At 62.5% G+C, this 17,169-nt stretch overlaps 1 protein-coding gene across 3 annotated transcripts in view; it reads left to right on the forward strand.

The window, feature by feature from the left end:
• The first annotated feature begins 296 nt into the window (after positions 1 to 296).
• The window catches only part of LOC117653220 (ankyrin repeat domain-containing protein SOWAHC), a 76,851-nt gene continuing 59,978 nt past the window's right edge, over positions 297 to 17,169 (forward strand). Inside the window, exons 1-5 of one of the 3 annotated variants that reach the window (XM_034398739.1) lie at positions 297 to 522; positions 1,099 to 1,160; positions 1,249 to 1,824; positions 2,128 to 2,256; positions 11,946 to 12,104. In XM_034398739.1, coding sequence (XP_034254630.1) covers positions 396 to 522; positions 1,099 to 1,160; positions 1,249 to 1,824; positions 2,128 to 2,256; positions 11,946 to 12,104 — 1,053 coding nt within the window. In that variant the 5' untranslated portion in view covers positions 297 to 395. The remainder of the gene's footprint in view (positions 523 to 1,098; positions 1,161 to 1,248; positions 1,825 to 2,127; positions 2,257 to 11,945; positions 12,105 to 17,169) is intronic. The other 2 variants (XM_034398738.1, XM_034398737.1) reach the window with 2 other exon arrangements.

The following is a 17,169-nucleotide window of genomic DNA, read 5'->3' on the forward strand; positions in this document are numbered from 1 at the left end:
CCCTCAAACATTGTTGTCGATTTCTCTGCTTCAGATTCACAATGATAATTTTTTTTTTCGAAGCTTTTTACCTGTTTTGACTTGTTAAAAAATATAGACAATTCAAAATGTAGCATTCGACTTGATTTCCCGCACGCGAAGATAAGGAAAAGGCGTGGTGTCAAAAACTCCGGCTCTGCTCCGCAACCTTCTATGAATGGAGAGGTCGCTTCTCGTTCGTCGAGGAAATCAAAAGAAGCGGGCCTTCCCGCCAACGGCGCGCTGAGAACGGCACCGCAGCGTTCTACAAGGCGCGTCCGCGTCTTGTTGTTGTTTCTGTCCTTGTTATTGTTTGGTTTTGTTTGTGTGGCGGGTATTGCCCCTCTTTCGATTTGTTTTTGAACATCAATCAAAACATGTCTGTGCCGTCGGAACTTTCTTTGGAAGCTGTGAGAAGGTTTATGCTAGAAAATGGAGGGAAAGTCACCAATCATGACCTCGTCAAGCATTTCAAGCAATTTCTCACAAACCCTGTCAATAGAGGTTAGTGGAATGGGAGTGGACTGATAAACAGGTTATACCACCAGTTGCTATTTTAGGTCATTGTATATACCATACAATAATTATTGACAGTGAAAGAAACTTATTTGTTCTTTCTTTGAATGCTGTCATCCGCGTTTTTGGATTGAAATTGTGTTTCTTGTGACTTCAATTGACTGATGAATCACTACTTGTCAACAATCAAAACATGTAAAATACTTTCTTTATTATTTATTTGATTAGGACCCTTGTCTTTCTGAAGAGCTTAGTGCTCGCACTAACCCTACTTTCCTACACTTTTTCATTTTCTCTTATGTGCGGTTGAGTCTTGTGTTCCACTTTATTTGATATCTTGTTTAGTTCACAAAGATAAAAGTTACTTTGCTATTTATGTTAGATTCCGCAAGTATACTGTTTTATATTGAATTTATCATGCCATGTTGGTAATTTAGTTCTTTGGAACTTTCATAAATGTGGTCAACCCAAATGCAACAGGTGGCCTGGAATGTAATTGGCATCTTTCACAGTGACCTAACCTCTACCGCAGCTTATCTCATTTTGTTTTCATTTCCTTTTCAGTCCAGGCACGGGAGCATTTCAAAGAAATAGTCAATGTTGTTGCAACAATTCGTACCGAAGAGGTAAAATGTTTTCCTTTAGTGAATTGTCCTCTGGAGTTTTAAAATACTTATAGCTAACATAAAATTTGTGTAAAATTGTTTGTTTTAGGGAGAAAAATTTCTTGTTTTAAAAAAGAAATATCAAGAACCAATGTTCTTTGAGCCATCTTCATCATGTCCACCTTACCCAACATCGCCTCCTCCCTCAGACCACCTAAACCCCAACGCAGGGTATGAATCAGTTTGTTCATTTTCCCCGCTGCAATTCTCTCACATGGGCTCCAATAGCAATATATACACTTCTCCATCACAATCCTTTTCTGAGCCAATGTCACCTTCAAGAGCTCCACCCCCATATCGAGCGCCTCCACCTCCTGTTGTGTCGCCAACACGAGGACCTCCACCACAACCTCATATCATGATGCCCCCTCCTCCTCCACCAACGAACAAAGGTCGACCACCTCCCATCACTGCATTATTGTCAGAAGAAGCTGCAACTGCAGAACTAGCAAGACAATCAAGTGTGGATTCAATTGATGCTGCGGACGAACCAGCCATTGCGCCACCTGTCCCTCCCAGGAGGAAAAGTAGTGTGAAATCTTTGAAGCTCGACAACAAGGAAAATTGTTCCGATGTGTCAGACCCTAAGAAGAGGCCAAAAAGTGACGATTATGACTCAAAAAGGGTAAGTCAATACAATCATCCTTTCATTTGGCATTAATCAGATCCATATGCATTTTTAATGTCATGGGAGTGATTTAAAAAATTTAAATAATAACTGCTTTTGGTTGCTTTTAAAGTGTAACCTTCATTAAAAATCCATAAGTTTGGTGTTTGAATGCTTAAATGCCTGTCATACTTAAAAAACAATTTTAAAAAAATCTATTGCACAAAACTATGCATGTCATGTGTTTAAATAATCTTTTTTTTTACGTGTTTGGGATTTTTTTTCTGATTGTTTGTGTGTGTGCTGTTTGATTTGGCTTAGAATTCGCTTGCCGAGTCGGAGGCTGAGCACAAGATTAGTGTTCGCGACGCGATGCAGAAGTTTAACCGCCTGGCGTCCGAGAACGAGCTGCAGCGGGCCCACCTCCCGTCGAGGAAGAAGCCCGACAAGGTAAGAAAAAGAAGAATGGAATAGGGCCGCTGCGGCGGCGCCTGAGCTGTGCCAACCCGAGCAGAAAGCAGGGGCTCAATAGGGCTCCCAGTCAGACTCCCAGGCAGACTCCCAACATTGCTCACGGCATGACTCCCAGTATGACCCCCGAAGTATGGAGGCCAGCCAGGACGTTGATGTTCCTATTGGGACTCCCGTTGTGTCGATGTGCAGTCGATGAGAGGTTCCCATGCCTCCCCCCGCCAACCACGCAGGCCACGCAGTGTGACTTGCTGATCTCAGCCCTCCTTCCCCTCCCCTCCCCTTCCCCGCGGCCGCGAGGCCATGGACCTCCCGGCTCCGCTTTTTCTCATGGCTGGACGTTGTGACTCGACACAACGGCGGAGGCCTAGTTAGTTGATGACTCCGGTGTGGCCGAGGCCAGTGCGAGGCCAGGCCGAGGCCACCCCATTTCGCACAGTGGCGTGTCCCTGTCCGGCATCGTCCGGGGTCCGGGCTCGGGGCTCGCCCGGCGGGAGGGTCGCCCTGCCCTGCCAGGGGGATGCATGGGCGTGCTGGCGCCGGTCGAGGCTGCAGGCTCTTCCCGAACGAACAGTGCTTTGGTCGCTCTGTCTTTCTCGCACTCGTGCGGGGCGCCCCGTGGGTGCGAGAGAGACCGATCGGAATCAGACTGCGGGGGTCATCTCCGTCATTAATTATGTCGCGGTGCTCTGCGCTGTATGCCAGTGCCGGGCCAGCACCGCAGCCCCGGGCCGGTGCCTTGCGGTGACAGCTGGCTACTCCAGGCTCCTCGCTCGGCCCCTCGGCCGCGGTCCGGCCATGGCCAGTCGGCCAGCCCGGCCAGCCCCCGACGCATAAACAGACACGTCAACGGGCTGTCAAACGTTTCGAGCTGCGTCGCCATGCCGTGGCCGCCGTCGCGACGCCCATGCATATGCAGGCCGACGGACTGTCGGGCTGACGGACACAGCAGGACGCCCCGTGGCGCCTAGAGCCCCATCACCCCGGGGGCTGCGATACAGACTTGCGATGAGCAGTCGCGGGTTCGAGTCTCGCTTGCTGCCCGATGAGGTTTTCCTCGACGTGATCCTCTCGGGCGGACTGTCCGTCCATCCTGGCGCGCTTGCGGTGTGGTGGTGGCCGCCTCTTGTTGGCGCGCCAGAGTGCGCTGCCCGAGAGGCGGACGACACCTGCAGGGCTGCCGTGGCGCATCGCATACCGTGGCGCGGCCGGCGAGGATGACACCCTTGGGGCGCGGGGGCGCGGCGGGGCGCGGCGGGGCGCGGCGGGGCGCGGGGGGGCTCCACCACTTCCTCTGGCCGCCCCGCCGCACCTTCCTGCTGCCCGCCACGCCCTCGAGGGCGTGACGGTGGTCGGGAATCGCTAACCTGTCAAATTTGCTTGCTCGGCCGCCTCTTTGGCCTTGGTGACCACCGCGGCGGCGGCGGGGTCTTTGAACTGCAGCCGGCCGGGCTTGGCGACGGCGTCGCCGCGCTGCCCGTTCGGTCGCCTGCATGGCCTACTGCTGCGCGGGACAGGTTTGTGCGTGTGTGTGAATGTGTGTGTGTGGGGGGGGGGGCTCCGGAAGGAAGACACCGGAAGAGCCGAGCAGCTCCGGGCGTGGCGGGCCGGACGGGTCGGCGTGCACCGCACTGCATCGCCCCGTGCACCGCAAGAGTTTCGACTTGGACTTATTGGCGGTGTGGGACTGGTCGGGTTTCCGCTGACTCCCCCTCCCTCCCCCGCCCCCCGCGCGTTGAGGCATCGCCGCGCTGTCGCCGCCGTGCTGCGGTTTTTGCGTCGCGCCGCCCTGCCGCCCCGCCGCCCTGGCTGCCGCATCGCGTCGCCCACTTATGCCCTCCGCACCCTTGTTCGACAAACAAGCTTAGAGCGGCGTGCGCCTTTGGAAGGGGTTGGCGGGGCTGCGCGCGGCCGGCGGGGCTGGCGGGGCCCTGTTCGGCGCGGAGACGACACCGGAACACGTGTACTCGTCCCCGCTAAGCTTTGCGGACACGCACATGACATACACTGTCGTCACTTTGGCAGTGTGTCGGCGTGCGCGCTTCGTTGTCGCCCTGGTGACGCGCTGCACGGCGGCGGCGTGCCGGACCGACTGCCGCATGCCGGAGGGACCGCGACGAGGCCGCGACGGGGCCGTGCCTTGGCGGCGGGCCTTGACGTGTCGAACCGGCCGGGCCTCGGGCCACCGAGGTGGCCGTCATGCCGTGGTGCAAGCCTCCACTGGGTCGTTGGAATGGAGAGGCGCCGCGCTGTCGGCGTGCACGCCGGCCACGCACTTGGTGTCCAGCGAGGTGCCCGTCGAGCTCGACGGGGTCGTCGCCCCCGCCCGGCTCATGCCCGGGCCCGTCGCCGAGTGCCGTTGGTCTTTCTAATCCTATTTCGGCCAGAATGGAGACGATACGGCACGCGGACGCGTGGACTCCGGGTCCTGGAGGCCTGGAGGGACGACGTCGGCGACGTGCTCGGGGCCTCGCCGCCCGCCGTGTCGGTAATCCCCTCCCGAGCGCCTCATAGGGGCGCTGCGGCGCGCAGCGTTTGCAGCGGGCAGGTGGAGGGTTGGCCGCGCAAGCTGACTCGAAGAATCGCTCTCTCTCGCACCTGCCATGACCCGTGAGTGCGAGAGAGGGAGACAGCGCGACGAAATGGACTGCAGGCCGAGCGCGCGGAGAATGCGGGCGGGTCCACGTCCAGGCGTGTGTTGTGAGGGTAACAGGGTAACAGCCGCTTGCTGACCGTTCACCAGGTGCTTCGTTATACTCTCCCTACTCTCCCCTGCTAGCACCGCACCGCACACACGACACCTGCACCGCGCACGCACACTCACTCACACTCACGCGCACTCTCTCTCTCTCTCTCTCATACACACACACACACGGCGCACAGCTGTGCGTACAAGCCTAATGGCAAAATCGAAAAACGTGACTCGATTAAGGATGCTCTCGGAAACGGCGGCGGCGATGCGGTGGCGTCGTCGGGCACCTCGTCCGGGCGGGCGGCGTGTGCCGCCGCTCTGCCGCTGTCTCTCTCGCACTCGCGGCGCGGTCGAGGGCGCGGGGGTGCGAGAGGGGCCGAGCGACAAATCCGAGTGCGCTGCCGCGCTGCCCAATGGCCGGCCGACATTGATTACGATCGTTTTAATCGAGTGGGGCTGATCGGGCAATCAATTCATTGAGCCGTTTAGTCGTTTGGCCGTTTAGCCCGGCGGGCCCCGTGGCCGAAACGGCCGCGGCTGACGGTTATTGCAGCGCTGCAGCCCTGCAGCCCTGCGGTGCAAAGTGGGAATCATGAGCCGTGCCCCCGGCCCTCTGCCCCCGGCCCTCTGCCCCCGGCCCTCTGCCCTCGGCCACGCCATTGGGCGCCTCATCTAGCGGAAGGCCCGGCCGGACAGGGTGGCCGGACCGCCAGGCCGCGGAAAACACAACCTACAAAACGGCCGAAAAAACGTCCACTGTTCGCAGCCAACGCAGCCAAACCGCGAACGGGGCAAACGGAAAGCCGCGGGGCTGGTTTCTATGGAAGTGCCGGGGGCGGTGCGGGCGGTGCGGCGGGCGCAACGACCTGGCGGACTCTTTTGGCGCCGCGGTGGTCATGCTGGTCACGGTGGTCATCAAGGCCGCCGCCGTGGACCGGCCCCGCTGGTGCCTCTAGGCCGCCCGCGGCGCTGCCGCCGCCGAAACGGGACCGTCCACGGCGTGGCGCGGCGGGCCCGGCCCCATCGGAAGGAGGCCTCGCGATGCCGCGATGCCGCGGTCTAACTCGGGCGCTGCCGGCCCGGCCTGTTGCCGCGGGGTGCTGGGGGAGGGGGAAGGGGGGGGGGCCGTCGCGGAAGAATTCCACTCGCTGGGCCGGCCGGCCTGCCCCGCCCCTGCGATGCTCCACGCTCCGCGGCTCCGCGATGGGTGGGGCGGGGCCTCGCGGCCGCGGGGCGTGGCGGCGTGGCGCGGCGGAGTGTCGCGGCCTGCCCGGCCCGCCCCCCACCTCTCCCGGCCGTGGGGGTCACGACGCCGCGACGCCGCGGCACGCGGACTCATCTGTTTGGCTTTTCTCTGGACCGTCCTCCGCGCGTCCTTTATTTGTCCGGACGCGACCTTGGGGACTTTGCTCGCCGTGGACTTCGGAGTCATTGGATTCTGGTGCCGTGGTTTACGATGCCGCCGGCGCGGTGATCGGTGGTGACCGGCGCTCTCTGCGCGCGGTGATGCTTCGCCCCGCCTCGCTGTATGGCACGCTGTCATCCATCTGGACGGCACGGCCGGGCCTGCAAGCCGATTCCGCTCCGCATCACGTTTCGTCGCTTTTCTCCCTCGCACCCCTACGGGCCGCCCCGTGAGTGTGAGCGAGATAGAGCGAAGACATCCCTGGGCCGGCCTGACAGGCGTCGGACGACTCCACGCCCACCTGCACTGCCGTGCACTGCCCACTCCCTCCCCGGCCAGCCCGTCCAGTGGTCCAGCAGGGCCAGCTTCACAGTGTGGCGCCGCAACCCCTGCGACTCTGCGAGGGCGGGGTAGGAGGGCCGTAGTGACATTCTCTCAAGCGCTGTTGGCTGCCTGGCCGCCGGAACGGCGTGCCGTGGCGTGCTGGTCTCGTAATGAGCAAGCCGGTGTTTACGAGCGGCCAGCCGGCCAGCCACAGCACTGCGGCCGAGAGGGTTGTAGTGGCGGCGTTGCGGCCGACGAGCTAGTTTGGGGCCTTGGCCGCGTTGGCCGCGTTGGCGCCTTGGCCAGTCGACAGCCGGCCCTTCTGCCCGGTCAGCGCGGCCTGGACCGTGACGCTGCGTCGCCGGACCAACAAACATCTCCTGTGGGAACGCCCCGCCACGCCCCGGCCCGCCAGCCCCGTTGTGGGTCGATGCATATCCGGGGCTAATGGGCACGGCGATGACGCGTCGCCCGGAGGGTCGCCGATGATGATGTATGGCCGTGGGCAGGCTGCGGGCAGGCCGTGGCGGCGCGGTTCGCACTGCGGTCGCAGGGACGCAGGGCCTCGCACGCGACCTCCCCGCCGCCGCCGTCGTCGTCATGGTCCAGTGGCGCCGCCGCGCCTCCTTTTAACTTAACGGCAGCAAGGCGTCGAGTGTTGTCGCGACGGTTCAACAACTTGTCCGCAACATCGGCGAGGGGGCGCGAGGCGCGGCGGGCGCCTCGACGGCCGTAAAAATCATTTCCGCGAGTCAGCGACGACGCCGTCTCACTCGAGGGAGGGTGTGTCTCTCTCGCACCCACGGGGCGTCCCATTGGAGTGAGAGAGAGAGAGAGAGACAGCCAGACTCACAGCAGGCGGCGCTAAAAATTACACGGCGCCGCACTGGCAGGAAACGGCGCGACAACGCCGCCGTGCCGGCTGGAAGAAGAAGAAGCACGAAAAAGGAATCGGGGTTTGCGGTCCAAATTTCGCGGCCGTGTTTTATAGTGCAGCTGGCTGTCCTCCGCCGCCAGCGCGCCACCGCGCCGTGGCTCCGCGGCCCCCGCGGCGCGTGGCGCGCTGCCGCCGCTGCCGCCCGCCACCCGCCGCGGCCGTCAAGTGCCTCGCCCCGCCCGCCTCGCCCCCTGCACCCTAATGACGCACGCCGCTGCGCCGCTGCACTGTTATTGGCTTTATTGCCTTTATTTCGCGGCCCGTCTCCCTCTTCCCGTTTTAAAGCGCGCGCCCTCTCTCTCGCTCTCGAGGGTCGTCGCGGGGCGGCTCGGCTTCCGGTCGCCGCGTGCCCGCGGCAGCTCGCCGCACTTCGCCTGAAACGCGCCTCCCAAAGCCGCGCGCGGTTTCGTTTTGTTTCCTTTTCCAATTTGTTTGCCCGGGCCGCGCTTTGCGCTTCGCGTTTTGCGCGCTTGTTCGCCTCGGGACCGCGGAGGCGGGCTGCGAGGCCGCCCGGCCGCCGAGGGGGTACGCATAGCGTCTCCACGGCGTCCGCGGCCTCGACGGCGAGCGTAGCGCCGCGTAGCGCCGCGTAGCGCCCTGGGAGCCCTGGGGCTTGCTCGCCGTGCACGCCGTGCTTTTGCCGGGGTAATTAAATGTCGCTGCTGAGAGTTCCTCCCCCGCCCCGCCCCGCCCGTTGTTGGGCTCCGTGTACAGCAGCCTCCACCCGCGCGTCCCCCCGGTACGTTGGCGGCGGGGCCCCGCGCCGTGCCGCCGTGCCGCCTTGTGGATCACGAGGAGCAGTCCCTGAAGCTGCTGGTGGCGCGCGGTGTTGGGTTTGATCGGGCGCGCGCTTCGGCAGCGATCTGACGGCGTTTGATGCGCGGGCGGAGGGGGTGGGGTGGGGCGGGGTGGGTCGGCCGGAGTCGCGGGGCCTAATGGAGAACACTCTCCCGTACTCGCCATACATCCCCGCGGCCTCGGGGGACCGCCCCGCCCCGCCCCGCAGAGAACAAGACTCGCATGTTCTGAGTTTACCCTTACCTCCGCCGCTACCCCTGCCTGCCGCCCCGCCTCGACTCTCTTTTCTCCCCGGAGCCTCCCCGACCACCGCCGCCACCGTGCGGCGCCGCTGAGAGCCCCTCGAACTCCTTGTGGCTGCCTTGTGCACGTGCACGTAGATGTGTGTGCGTGCGTGTGTGTGTGCGCGCCCTTTGCCGCACTGTGCCCCACGGCCGCGGGTTCGGCCACGGTTTGCTAGAGAACTGAACGCTGCGGCTGGGCTAGGACAACTCGGTGACGTCAGTGCGCTTGCTTTCGTGGGATGGTTCAGCCGAGCGAGCGCTGTGATTCCACGGTTCAGCCGCCAAAGCCGAGTTGTATCGCCTCTAGTGTAGGCTGCCCGGCTGGCTGGCTGGCTGGCTGGCTGGCTGGCCTGGCAGAAAGGGCGACTAATTGGTGAGCAACCGGAGCGCTGTCCAGCCCGGGGCAAGACGCCGTGCCGTGTCGTGCCGTGCCGCGCGCCGCCGGGCTGGCCTACTGCCATTGTTTGATTCGCGGAGGGTTGCTTCCGTTGGCGGGGCGTTGGCGGGGGGCCTTGTCCGCCAGGGCTTGGCCAGGGCTGCCCCGCACACGCTGTACAGTGTACACGCTGCCACCGCGACCGCATGCGCCGCGTGTGATTGGCGTGCCGGCGGTAACTTTGTTTCCCAGGCTCTTGACCTGCATTTGATGCTTTCGAGCCTCCCCCTTCCCCCCCCCCTGCCGTGCGCCGCGGTGGTTGTTAGATTTGCTTGGCTGCGCGTTTTGGAGCCCGATGCCGCTGGAGTGGCGCTGGCGGCCGCTGGAGGGGCACTGGAGGCCACTGGAGGGTGCTCCGGTAATTTTTGTTGTGCGATCGTTTGACGCTCGGCCGGGCCGTGGAGTGGGGTCGGGTGGCGGCCGGAACGCGCGACTTTGTATTCATTAATCCGGGGATGCGTCCCCCGGGGCGGGGCGGGGCGGGGCGCGTCGGCGGTAATTAGGGCTGAAAAATTATTGGCCGCGTCATACCAGATCATACCAGGTCATACAAGGGGCTGCTGCGGGGTTCTCATTGAAATTCATGGGTGCTCTTATTGGGGCGACGGGAACGACGCGCTCAAGTTCGCGGTCTTTATATTTGTAACAACGGCGAATTTTCCGAGGATTTGTGCCAATTTGAACCTAACCAGGATTTCTAAGAAATGTGTCACAACGCCCTAGCGACACAGGCCGTAGATGTGAATTCGTCCTCGACCAAGTTTCGGCCTCCGCGCTGCATGTGTGTGTGTGTGTGTGTGCGCGTGCGCGCGTGTAGGTTGGAAAGGGTTGCCGCCCGCACTGTGTCGGAGCAGGGGGCGTGCACGTAGTGTGTGTGTGTGAGTGTGAGTGTGTAGGTGCGTCCGTGTGAAGGGAAAGGGGGAGGGTGAGTGATGCTGGCTTTTAAACAAGGGCACTTCATTAATCCCAAAGGTCATATTTCGCGCTCACAGTGTTCCGCGCGTATCTCGAGCCGGCGGTGGTGGTGGCACAGCCGAGCCGGGCCGTGCCGGGGCCACGCCCCCGCGCCTCTCGTGTGTGGAGCAGCGCCCCACCCCACAACCCCCAACCCTTTGCGCGAAATTCGCGTGGCCCGCGACCTGAGCGCACGCAAGAGCCCCGTAACCCCGCCGGGCCGTGCCGGGCCGCGCGCGCAGTCGGGGTTGTCGCGTCACTTCCAGGCGTCGGTGTGGCTGTGTGTGTGTGTTGGGGTACGTGTCCCGGTGACGCTGTGTGTGTGTTTAGATACGTGTCCCGGTGCAATATATCATTTTTCGCGCTGGCGCACGAGTGGCGGTTCGTGGCGCGGCGCGGCGGGGCTGACCGCGCGAGCGGCAGGCTGCCGGCCGGGCCGGGGCAGGCCGGGGGTCATCACGGCGGCGGGTGCTGCTGGTGGCTGCCGTGGCTGCCGCCGCTGCCGTTGTGGGTGTTGATGTCTGCCGCGTATTTATTGCCGCATCAAATTAGGCACCAGACCCGTGTGAAATATGCCCTTCATAAAAGTTTGCGGTGGCGGTGGTCGCGGCGGCCATGTCAGGCACTCCACACGAGTGAGTGTGTGAGTGTGTGTGTGCGTGCGGGGGCGCGTGGGATGGCGTGAGAGCCAGATTGAAATTTATGAAATTTTTGATGGGTGACGTCGCGCGGTTTTTGTCGCGTCACGACGGCGTCCCTCCCAGTGGCGTGAATGGGCGCGGACGACGCGGACGTGCAATCTCTGGGTCCCCGATAAGGACGTCGCCGTCGTGCTGATAGAGGGCCGCGCCGCGGCAGTGCGGCCGGTCAGCTGGGCGGCGGCAGCGCGGCAGCATGAGGCTTTACACGGCGCCCTCCACGGTAAGCGGCGCAGCAGTGCAGTGCCCCGCGGCCCCCACGGCCCCCACGGCCCCCACGGCCCCCACGGCCCCCGCGGCCCCCCGCGGGGCGTCTCGTGGCGCTCGCAGCGTCTCGCAGGGCCTCGCACTCGGAGAGTAATAAATGGAAAGCGATCGCCGCTGATTGAAAACAAATAATGATGAGGGCGCGCCCCGGGCATGCAGGCAGGCAGGCAGCAGGGCGCACGGCAGTCAATGGGATATGGCAACGTAATAATGAATCCGTGTGCCCCCGGTTTACGGCTCGCCCCGGCTGCGTTTGACCCTCTGCTGGCCTGCAGGCTGGCTCCCAACGGGGTGCTCTCTGTCTCTCTCACACTCGCGGGAAGTCCCGCAGCGGCGCGGGAGAGACAGAGAGCGCCCTGTTCGGAACGAACCTCCGACATGTCAGTGGGCCCCCACCCTCTCATTAAAAATGGAGCCGCAGCCTCTTGGCAGCCACCGGGCAGCCACCGGGCAGCCACCGGTAATGGACAGGCCGGCCGGACAGCTACGCGGCTACGCGGCCCACAAATCAAACGCGGGTGGAGTGGAAGCCCCGACCGGAGTCCAGGGACCGCGGGACTGGGACACTGGGAAACTCTCTCTGGCCCGAGTCGGCGAGTCGCCGAACACGGCTTGACAAAACATTTGGCCAAGTCGCCGGCAGAGTGTAGCTTCCTGCTCTTCTTCGGCGCTGTGGGGCTTCTGAGGGGATCCCCGGCCGCAGGGGGAGGGGGGAAGGGGGGCGCATCCTCGTGGGGTAGCTCAGGGTGCGCTGACCGGCGGGGCGCCGCTAGGGTGGCCACCCGCTTTGTCGCTAGGGTTGCCGCTAGGGTCGCCGCCTTGGACACGCCGCCCACTCGCCAGGGCTCTGATTTGGCCGTCCTTGCCCTCCAGGTGGCCGCGGCCGGCAACAGGACGGACCCCGAGGACGACGCCGTGTCCGTGACGCTGCTGGACCCCAAGTCCCGCGAGTGGCTGGTGCGCGCGTCGCAGTGCCACTACCAGATCCTGGCCAAGCTGTCCGCGGAGAACCCCCGGCTGGCGACGTTCAAGGTAAGGAAGCACGTCGTTGATTTATTTCGGCGTTGGGAACGGAACGCTTGCCGTGGATGGCGGCGAAGTGACACTGTCAGACAGGCACGCCGTCGCGACGCCGCGCCGACGCCCACCTCCCGGAGGCCGGGCCTGCGCAGCTCCATCTCTCCGTCTCTCTCGCACCCCTACGCGACGCGCTGTCAGCGTGTATGTGAGAGAGACAGAGCCTCCTGGAATTAAAATGATCCATTAGCTCCGGCGTGCCCCCCGCGGGGCCCGGCGCGCCCGTCCGCGCGTTACGCCCCGCGAGGAGCCCCATGCCTTGCCCCATGCCGCGCTGATTGCCTACCAGGCTCGCCCTCTCTCTCACTCTCACGGGGAGCCCCGCAAGGGTGCGAGGGAGACGGCTGCAAAGCGCTGCTCGGAATCGGGGCACCCCACGGCCTCTTGCCCGGACCATCCTGGCCCTGGCGCGTGCAAAGGGAGAAACTTACAGTGCTGGAGAAATGGTCGCGTTTACGGAGTCTGCTTCCCGCAAGGCTCGGTCCCTCGGCCCTTGGTTCAACCTGCGTGGGCAAACTTGGCGGTGAGTCTCAGCCTGGCCCAGTGGTTCTCAACCTTAGGGTCGCGACGCCAAGCGGGGTCGCGAAATTTTTTTAAGGGGTCGCGGCGATGCTGGGGTCGTGTTTTAGGCCGATTTTAAGCAGCCACTGCGTCTGATCCGAGGCGGGCATTTTGCTCCCTCAACGGGCAATCGGTCTTTGGACCTTCCTTTAGCATGCCTTGTTACGGAGTGCAATTATCAGTCTTAGTTTGGGAGCAGTATTGTCTCAAAGTTGGCCGAAACGCTCAGAAATGTCTATGAAAAATCGTGTTTTGGGCCGATTTTAAGCAGCCACTGCGTCTGATCCGAGGCGGGCATTTTGCTCCCTCAACGGGCAATTGGTCTTTGGACCTTCCTTTAGCATGCCTTTGTTACGGAGTGCGATTATCAGTCTTAGTTTGGGAGCAGTATTGTCTCAAAGTTGGCCGAAACGCTCAGAAATGTCTATGAAAAATCGTGTTTTGGGCCGATTTTAAGCAGCCACTGCGTCTGATCCGAGGCGGGCATTTTGCTCCCTCAACGGGCAATTGGTCTTTGGACCTTCCTTTAGCATGCCTTTGTTACGGAGTGCGATTGTCAGTCTTAGTTTGGGAGCAGTATTGTCTCAAAGTCGATCAAAACGGTCGCAAGTGTCTTTGAAAAATCGTTGTGACTATTTTGGTCAACTTTGAGACAATACTGCTCCCAAACTAAGACTGATAATCGCACTCCGTAACAAAGGCATGCTAAAGGAAGGTCCAAAGACCAATTGCCCGTTGAGGGAGCAAAATGCCCGCCTCGGATCAGACGCAGTGGCTGCTTAAAATCGGCCCAAAACACGATTTTTCATAGACATTTCTGAGCGTTTCGGCCAACTTTGAGACAATACTGCTCTCAAACTAAGACTGATAATTGCACTCCGTAACAAAGGCATGCTAAAGGAAGGTCCAAAGACCAGATGCCCGTTGAGGGAGCAAAATGCCCGCCTCGGATCAGACGCAGTGGCTGCTTAAAATCGGCCCAAAACACGATTTTTCAAAGACACTGCTGACCGTTTCGGCCAACTTTGAGACAATACTGCTCCCAAACTAAGACTGATAATCGCACTCCGTAACAAGGCATGCTAAAGGAAGGTCCAAAGACCAACTGCCCGTTGAGGGAGCAAAATGCCCGCCTCGGATCAGACGCTGTGGCTGCTTAAAATCAGCCCAAAACACGATTTTTCATAGACATTTCTGAGCGTTTTGGCCAACTTTGAGACAATACTGCTCCCAAACTAAGACTGATAATTGCACTCCGTAACAAAGGCATGCTAAAGGAAGGTCCAAAGACCAGTTGCCCGTTGAGGGAGCAAAATGCCCGCCTCGGATCAGACGCCGTGGCATGTTAAAGGAGGGGTCCCGTGGGGTCGCGAAATTTTTCCTGGGGGTCGCGGAAATTTTTGGCTTCAAATTTGGGGTCGCGAGCCGAGAAAGGTTGAGAACCGCTGGCCTGGCCGGTGGGCCACCAGCCCGCAGCGGTGGCGCCCGGTTGCCTAACAGCCGGGCTGACAGGCGGTTCGGCGGCCTGGTGTAGCTAGCAGTCCGTTGGTCTTCGCGTCTTTGTCCACTGCATCGCCGCAGATAGAGACCTCGGCGTCGTGGCCGCGGTCGGCGCGGTTCGCAGTGTAGTGCCGCTCGTTTCCCTTCCCCGGCGTGTCGAGCTGGTCGGGCCGCCGAGTGCCAGCCGGTCTGCCGGACGGCTCGGCTCCACTCCACTCCGCGTCGAATGAGCAATCAGGCGATATGTACAATCAATTAACGATCCCCCGGCGTATGAATCAGCGTGTTGATTGGAAAATTACGTGAGGTAGCCGATGCTGCCGCGCTGCCGCGGGCCGGCGCCGAGCGGTGCGCTGTCGTCGCCCCGTCTCTCTCGCACCCCTCCGCGACGCCCCGCGAGTGCGAGAGAGACGGAGCGACGCGGAATCGGTCCCGCTCTGCTGTGTGAAGCGGCGTGTCCCGCGGGCGCCAGGGAAGGAAACCTTTTTACGGGAGGGGCCGGGCCGGGCGGTGTCGCTCTGTCTCTCTCGCGCTCGTGAAGGCGGCCCGCGTGGGCGCGAGAGAGACAGAGCGCGGAGCCGGCCTGCCGTGGGGATGTTTACGGTACGCGGTGCGCCCCGCCCTCGCCCCGCCCTCGCGGCCGCTGCCGGACAATGTATGCCGGGATGCCCGGGCTGGGCTGCCGGACTTGGTGCTTGGGCTCCACGACGACCTGGCCGCACCGCGCCGGCCGCGTCGTCGTCGCCGTGGTGCGGTTTTGGTTTTACTGCGACAAGGTCATTGATTGGCCGACCACCGGGGCCTTTACGAGCGAGGGCAGGGCGGCAGGGCAAAGTGTAACGAAGATGACGCGCTGCTTGATGAGCTGGCGGAGGCGCGCCGAGGACGCCGTGGAGGTCCGTCTCGTTAGGCCGGCCGCGCTGCTTGGCGCTGCTGCAGCAAGGACGGCCACTCCCGACGGGCCTTTCGCCATCTCACCCGCACTCGTGGGGCGGCCCGCAGGCCGCAAGGGGTGCGAGGGAGACAGCGTCCGGAGTCGGACTAGGACACCTGATTGCATTGCGCGGGCTTGACTCGCAGCCAGGATGCGCTGGTGGCGCCACGGCGGAGCTTCCATTATTGAGGGCCGTGCTGATTATCCGAGCCGTTACGAAATAATTCGCTGTCTGGCTGGCACCGGGCCGCGCTACCGTGCTGCCCGCCTGCCTGCCTGGCCCGGCCGGGCGGGGCGCGGCGTCACTCCGATCGGCGGGCCTCGTTAGAGTCATGCTTGGCGCGGACGCGCACACCCCTCCGCGCCCCGCCCCGCCCTGTACGCGTAGACGCTGAGACGCTCGGTCCGTTTGGGCCGCTGCCGCTGCTGCAGTAATTGGGCCGATTGGGCGTCGGGCCGCCGGGGCCAATTTGGTCGGGCCGGCGAGGCGAGGCGAGGTATTGATCGGGAATTAGAATTGGGAGGCCGGCGGCGGCGTCTGGGAATTTTTCGCAATGTTACGCCAGGGAAAAAATGGTAAAAAATCAAATGCAGGGAAAAATTAAAGTGTCTTGGTTAAAGTGCCTGTGTGTGTGTGTCCATAGGTGTGTGTGTGTGTGCCCGTGGGGTGCCACCCTGGCCGTTCGATTCCCGACTCTTCTTTTTGCCGCGTCGTCGCCGTGTTGTTTGGGCTGGCGTCGCTGGCGTCGCTGGCGTGCCACAAAAAGGAGCATCAGGTGCAGCGGTGTGCCTGCGTGTGTGTGCGCGTGTGTGTGTGTGTGTGTGTGTGTGTGTGTGTGTGTGTGGTGTGGTGTGTGTGTGTGTGTGGTGTGTGTGGTGTGTGTGGGGGTGGGGTTGGGCGTCTTGTGGCGGTTTTTGCGGGGAAGCGCGGCCCGGGGCCCAAAATCAGAGCGGGGCGGGGCGGGGTGGGGCCTTGCACCAGGCGTCGCCGTTGGCTGCTGCAGGATTCCCGAATGGGGAAAGAAGCCGCGGCCGGCGCCGGGTTGTTCAGGCGATGAGACATTTGACGTCGGGGCGGGCTCGGGGGGGGCGGGGCAGGGGCGGGGCGGGGCGGCCTGCACCCGGTGGTTTTCTTTTCCCCCTTCCTCTCTCAAGGGGTTCCACTTTAATCGCACGACGCCACGCTGGCCGGCCGCCACTTCGTGCGGCGCCGGGGGCCCGAGCCCCGGCCCCACCGCCGAGTCCCGGTCGGTCCTGGCCCCGGCCGCAAACGTCGCGGGACTCGCGGGGCGTCTTGGGGTGGAGTGGGGCTGCGGGCGGGGGCCCCCCGGGCCGGGGGGCCCCCGACGCCTCCCGCATGCTAATCCGGTGGCTAATTCGCATTTCCCGCTTCCCTCTCTCAAGGGCTTGATTGCAATCGCCGCGACGCGACGCGGTAGGACACTGTAGGGCGCGCGGGAGGAGCACTGGGTGGACAGTGCAGGCGCCAGGAAGCGGCCGGAAGCGGGGAGACACCTGCGAGACACTCCACTCGGCCGAGGGGTCCCGGTCGGTCCTGGCCCCGATTGACACGTAAAGCACGTCGCGGCGGCGCGGACGGTTCGTCTTGGCGGTGGAGTGGTCCGGCCTGGCGTGGCGTGGCTTTCCCCGGCTTTGCCGAGCGGGACCCGCGGCGGCCCCGTTGCATGCCGTGGCGCGGCGCGGCAGTTTACAAACCGTTTATCACTAATTTGGCCGTCGCTCTGTAATTTCATCCCGGGCTGCCGGACTGGCTCGGGACGGGGCTCAAGTCGTTTGCGAGGTCCCCCGCTGGGCTGGCTGCCCTGGCCTGGGGGGAGGGGCGCGGTCCGCGGTAGCGCTTGGCGTCGCTTGGCGTCGCTTGGCCTGGTGGCGGCGCTGCCCGGAGCCCACCTGAGTTACGACCTAGAGCGACGGGAAGCGGAGTGAGTGAGACAGACTGGAAATAAAAAGAGTCCTGGGAATGCTGCGTGTTCGCGGCAATCCCACTGCGCCTTCCCATATTGG

Source organism: Thrips palmi, unplaced genomic scaffold, assembly GCF_012932325.1.
Source record: "Thrips palmi isolate BJ-2018 unplaced genomic scaffold, TpBJ-2018v1 HiC_scaffold_8, whole genome shotgun sequence".
Classification (NCBI taxonomy): Eukaryota; Metazoa; Arthropoda; class Insecta; order Thysanoptera; family Thripidae; genus Thrips; species Thrips palmi.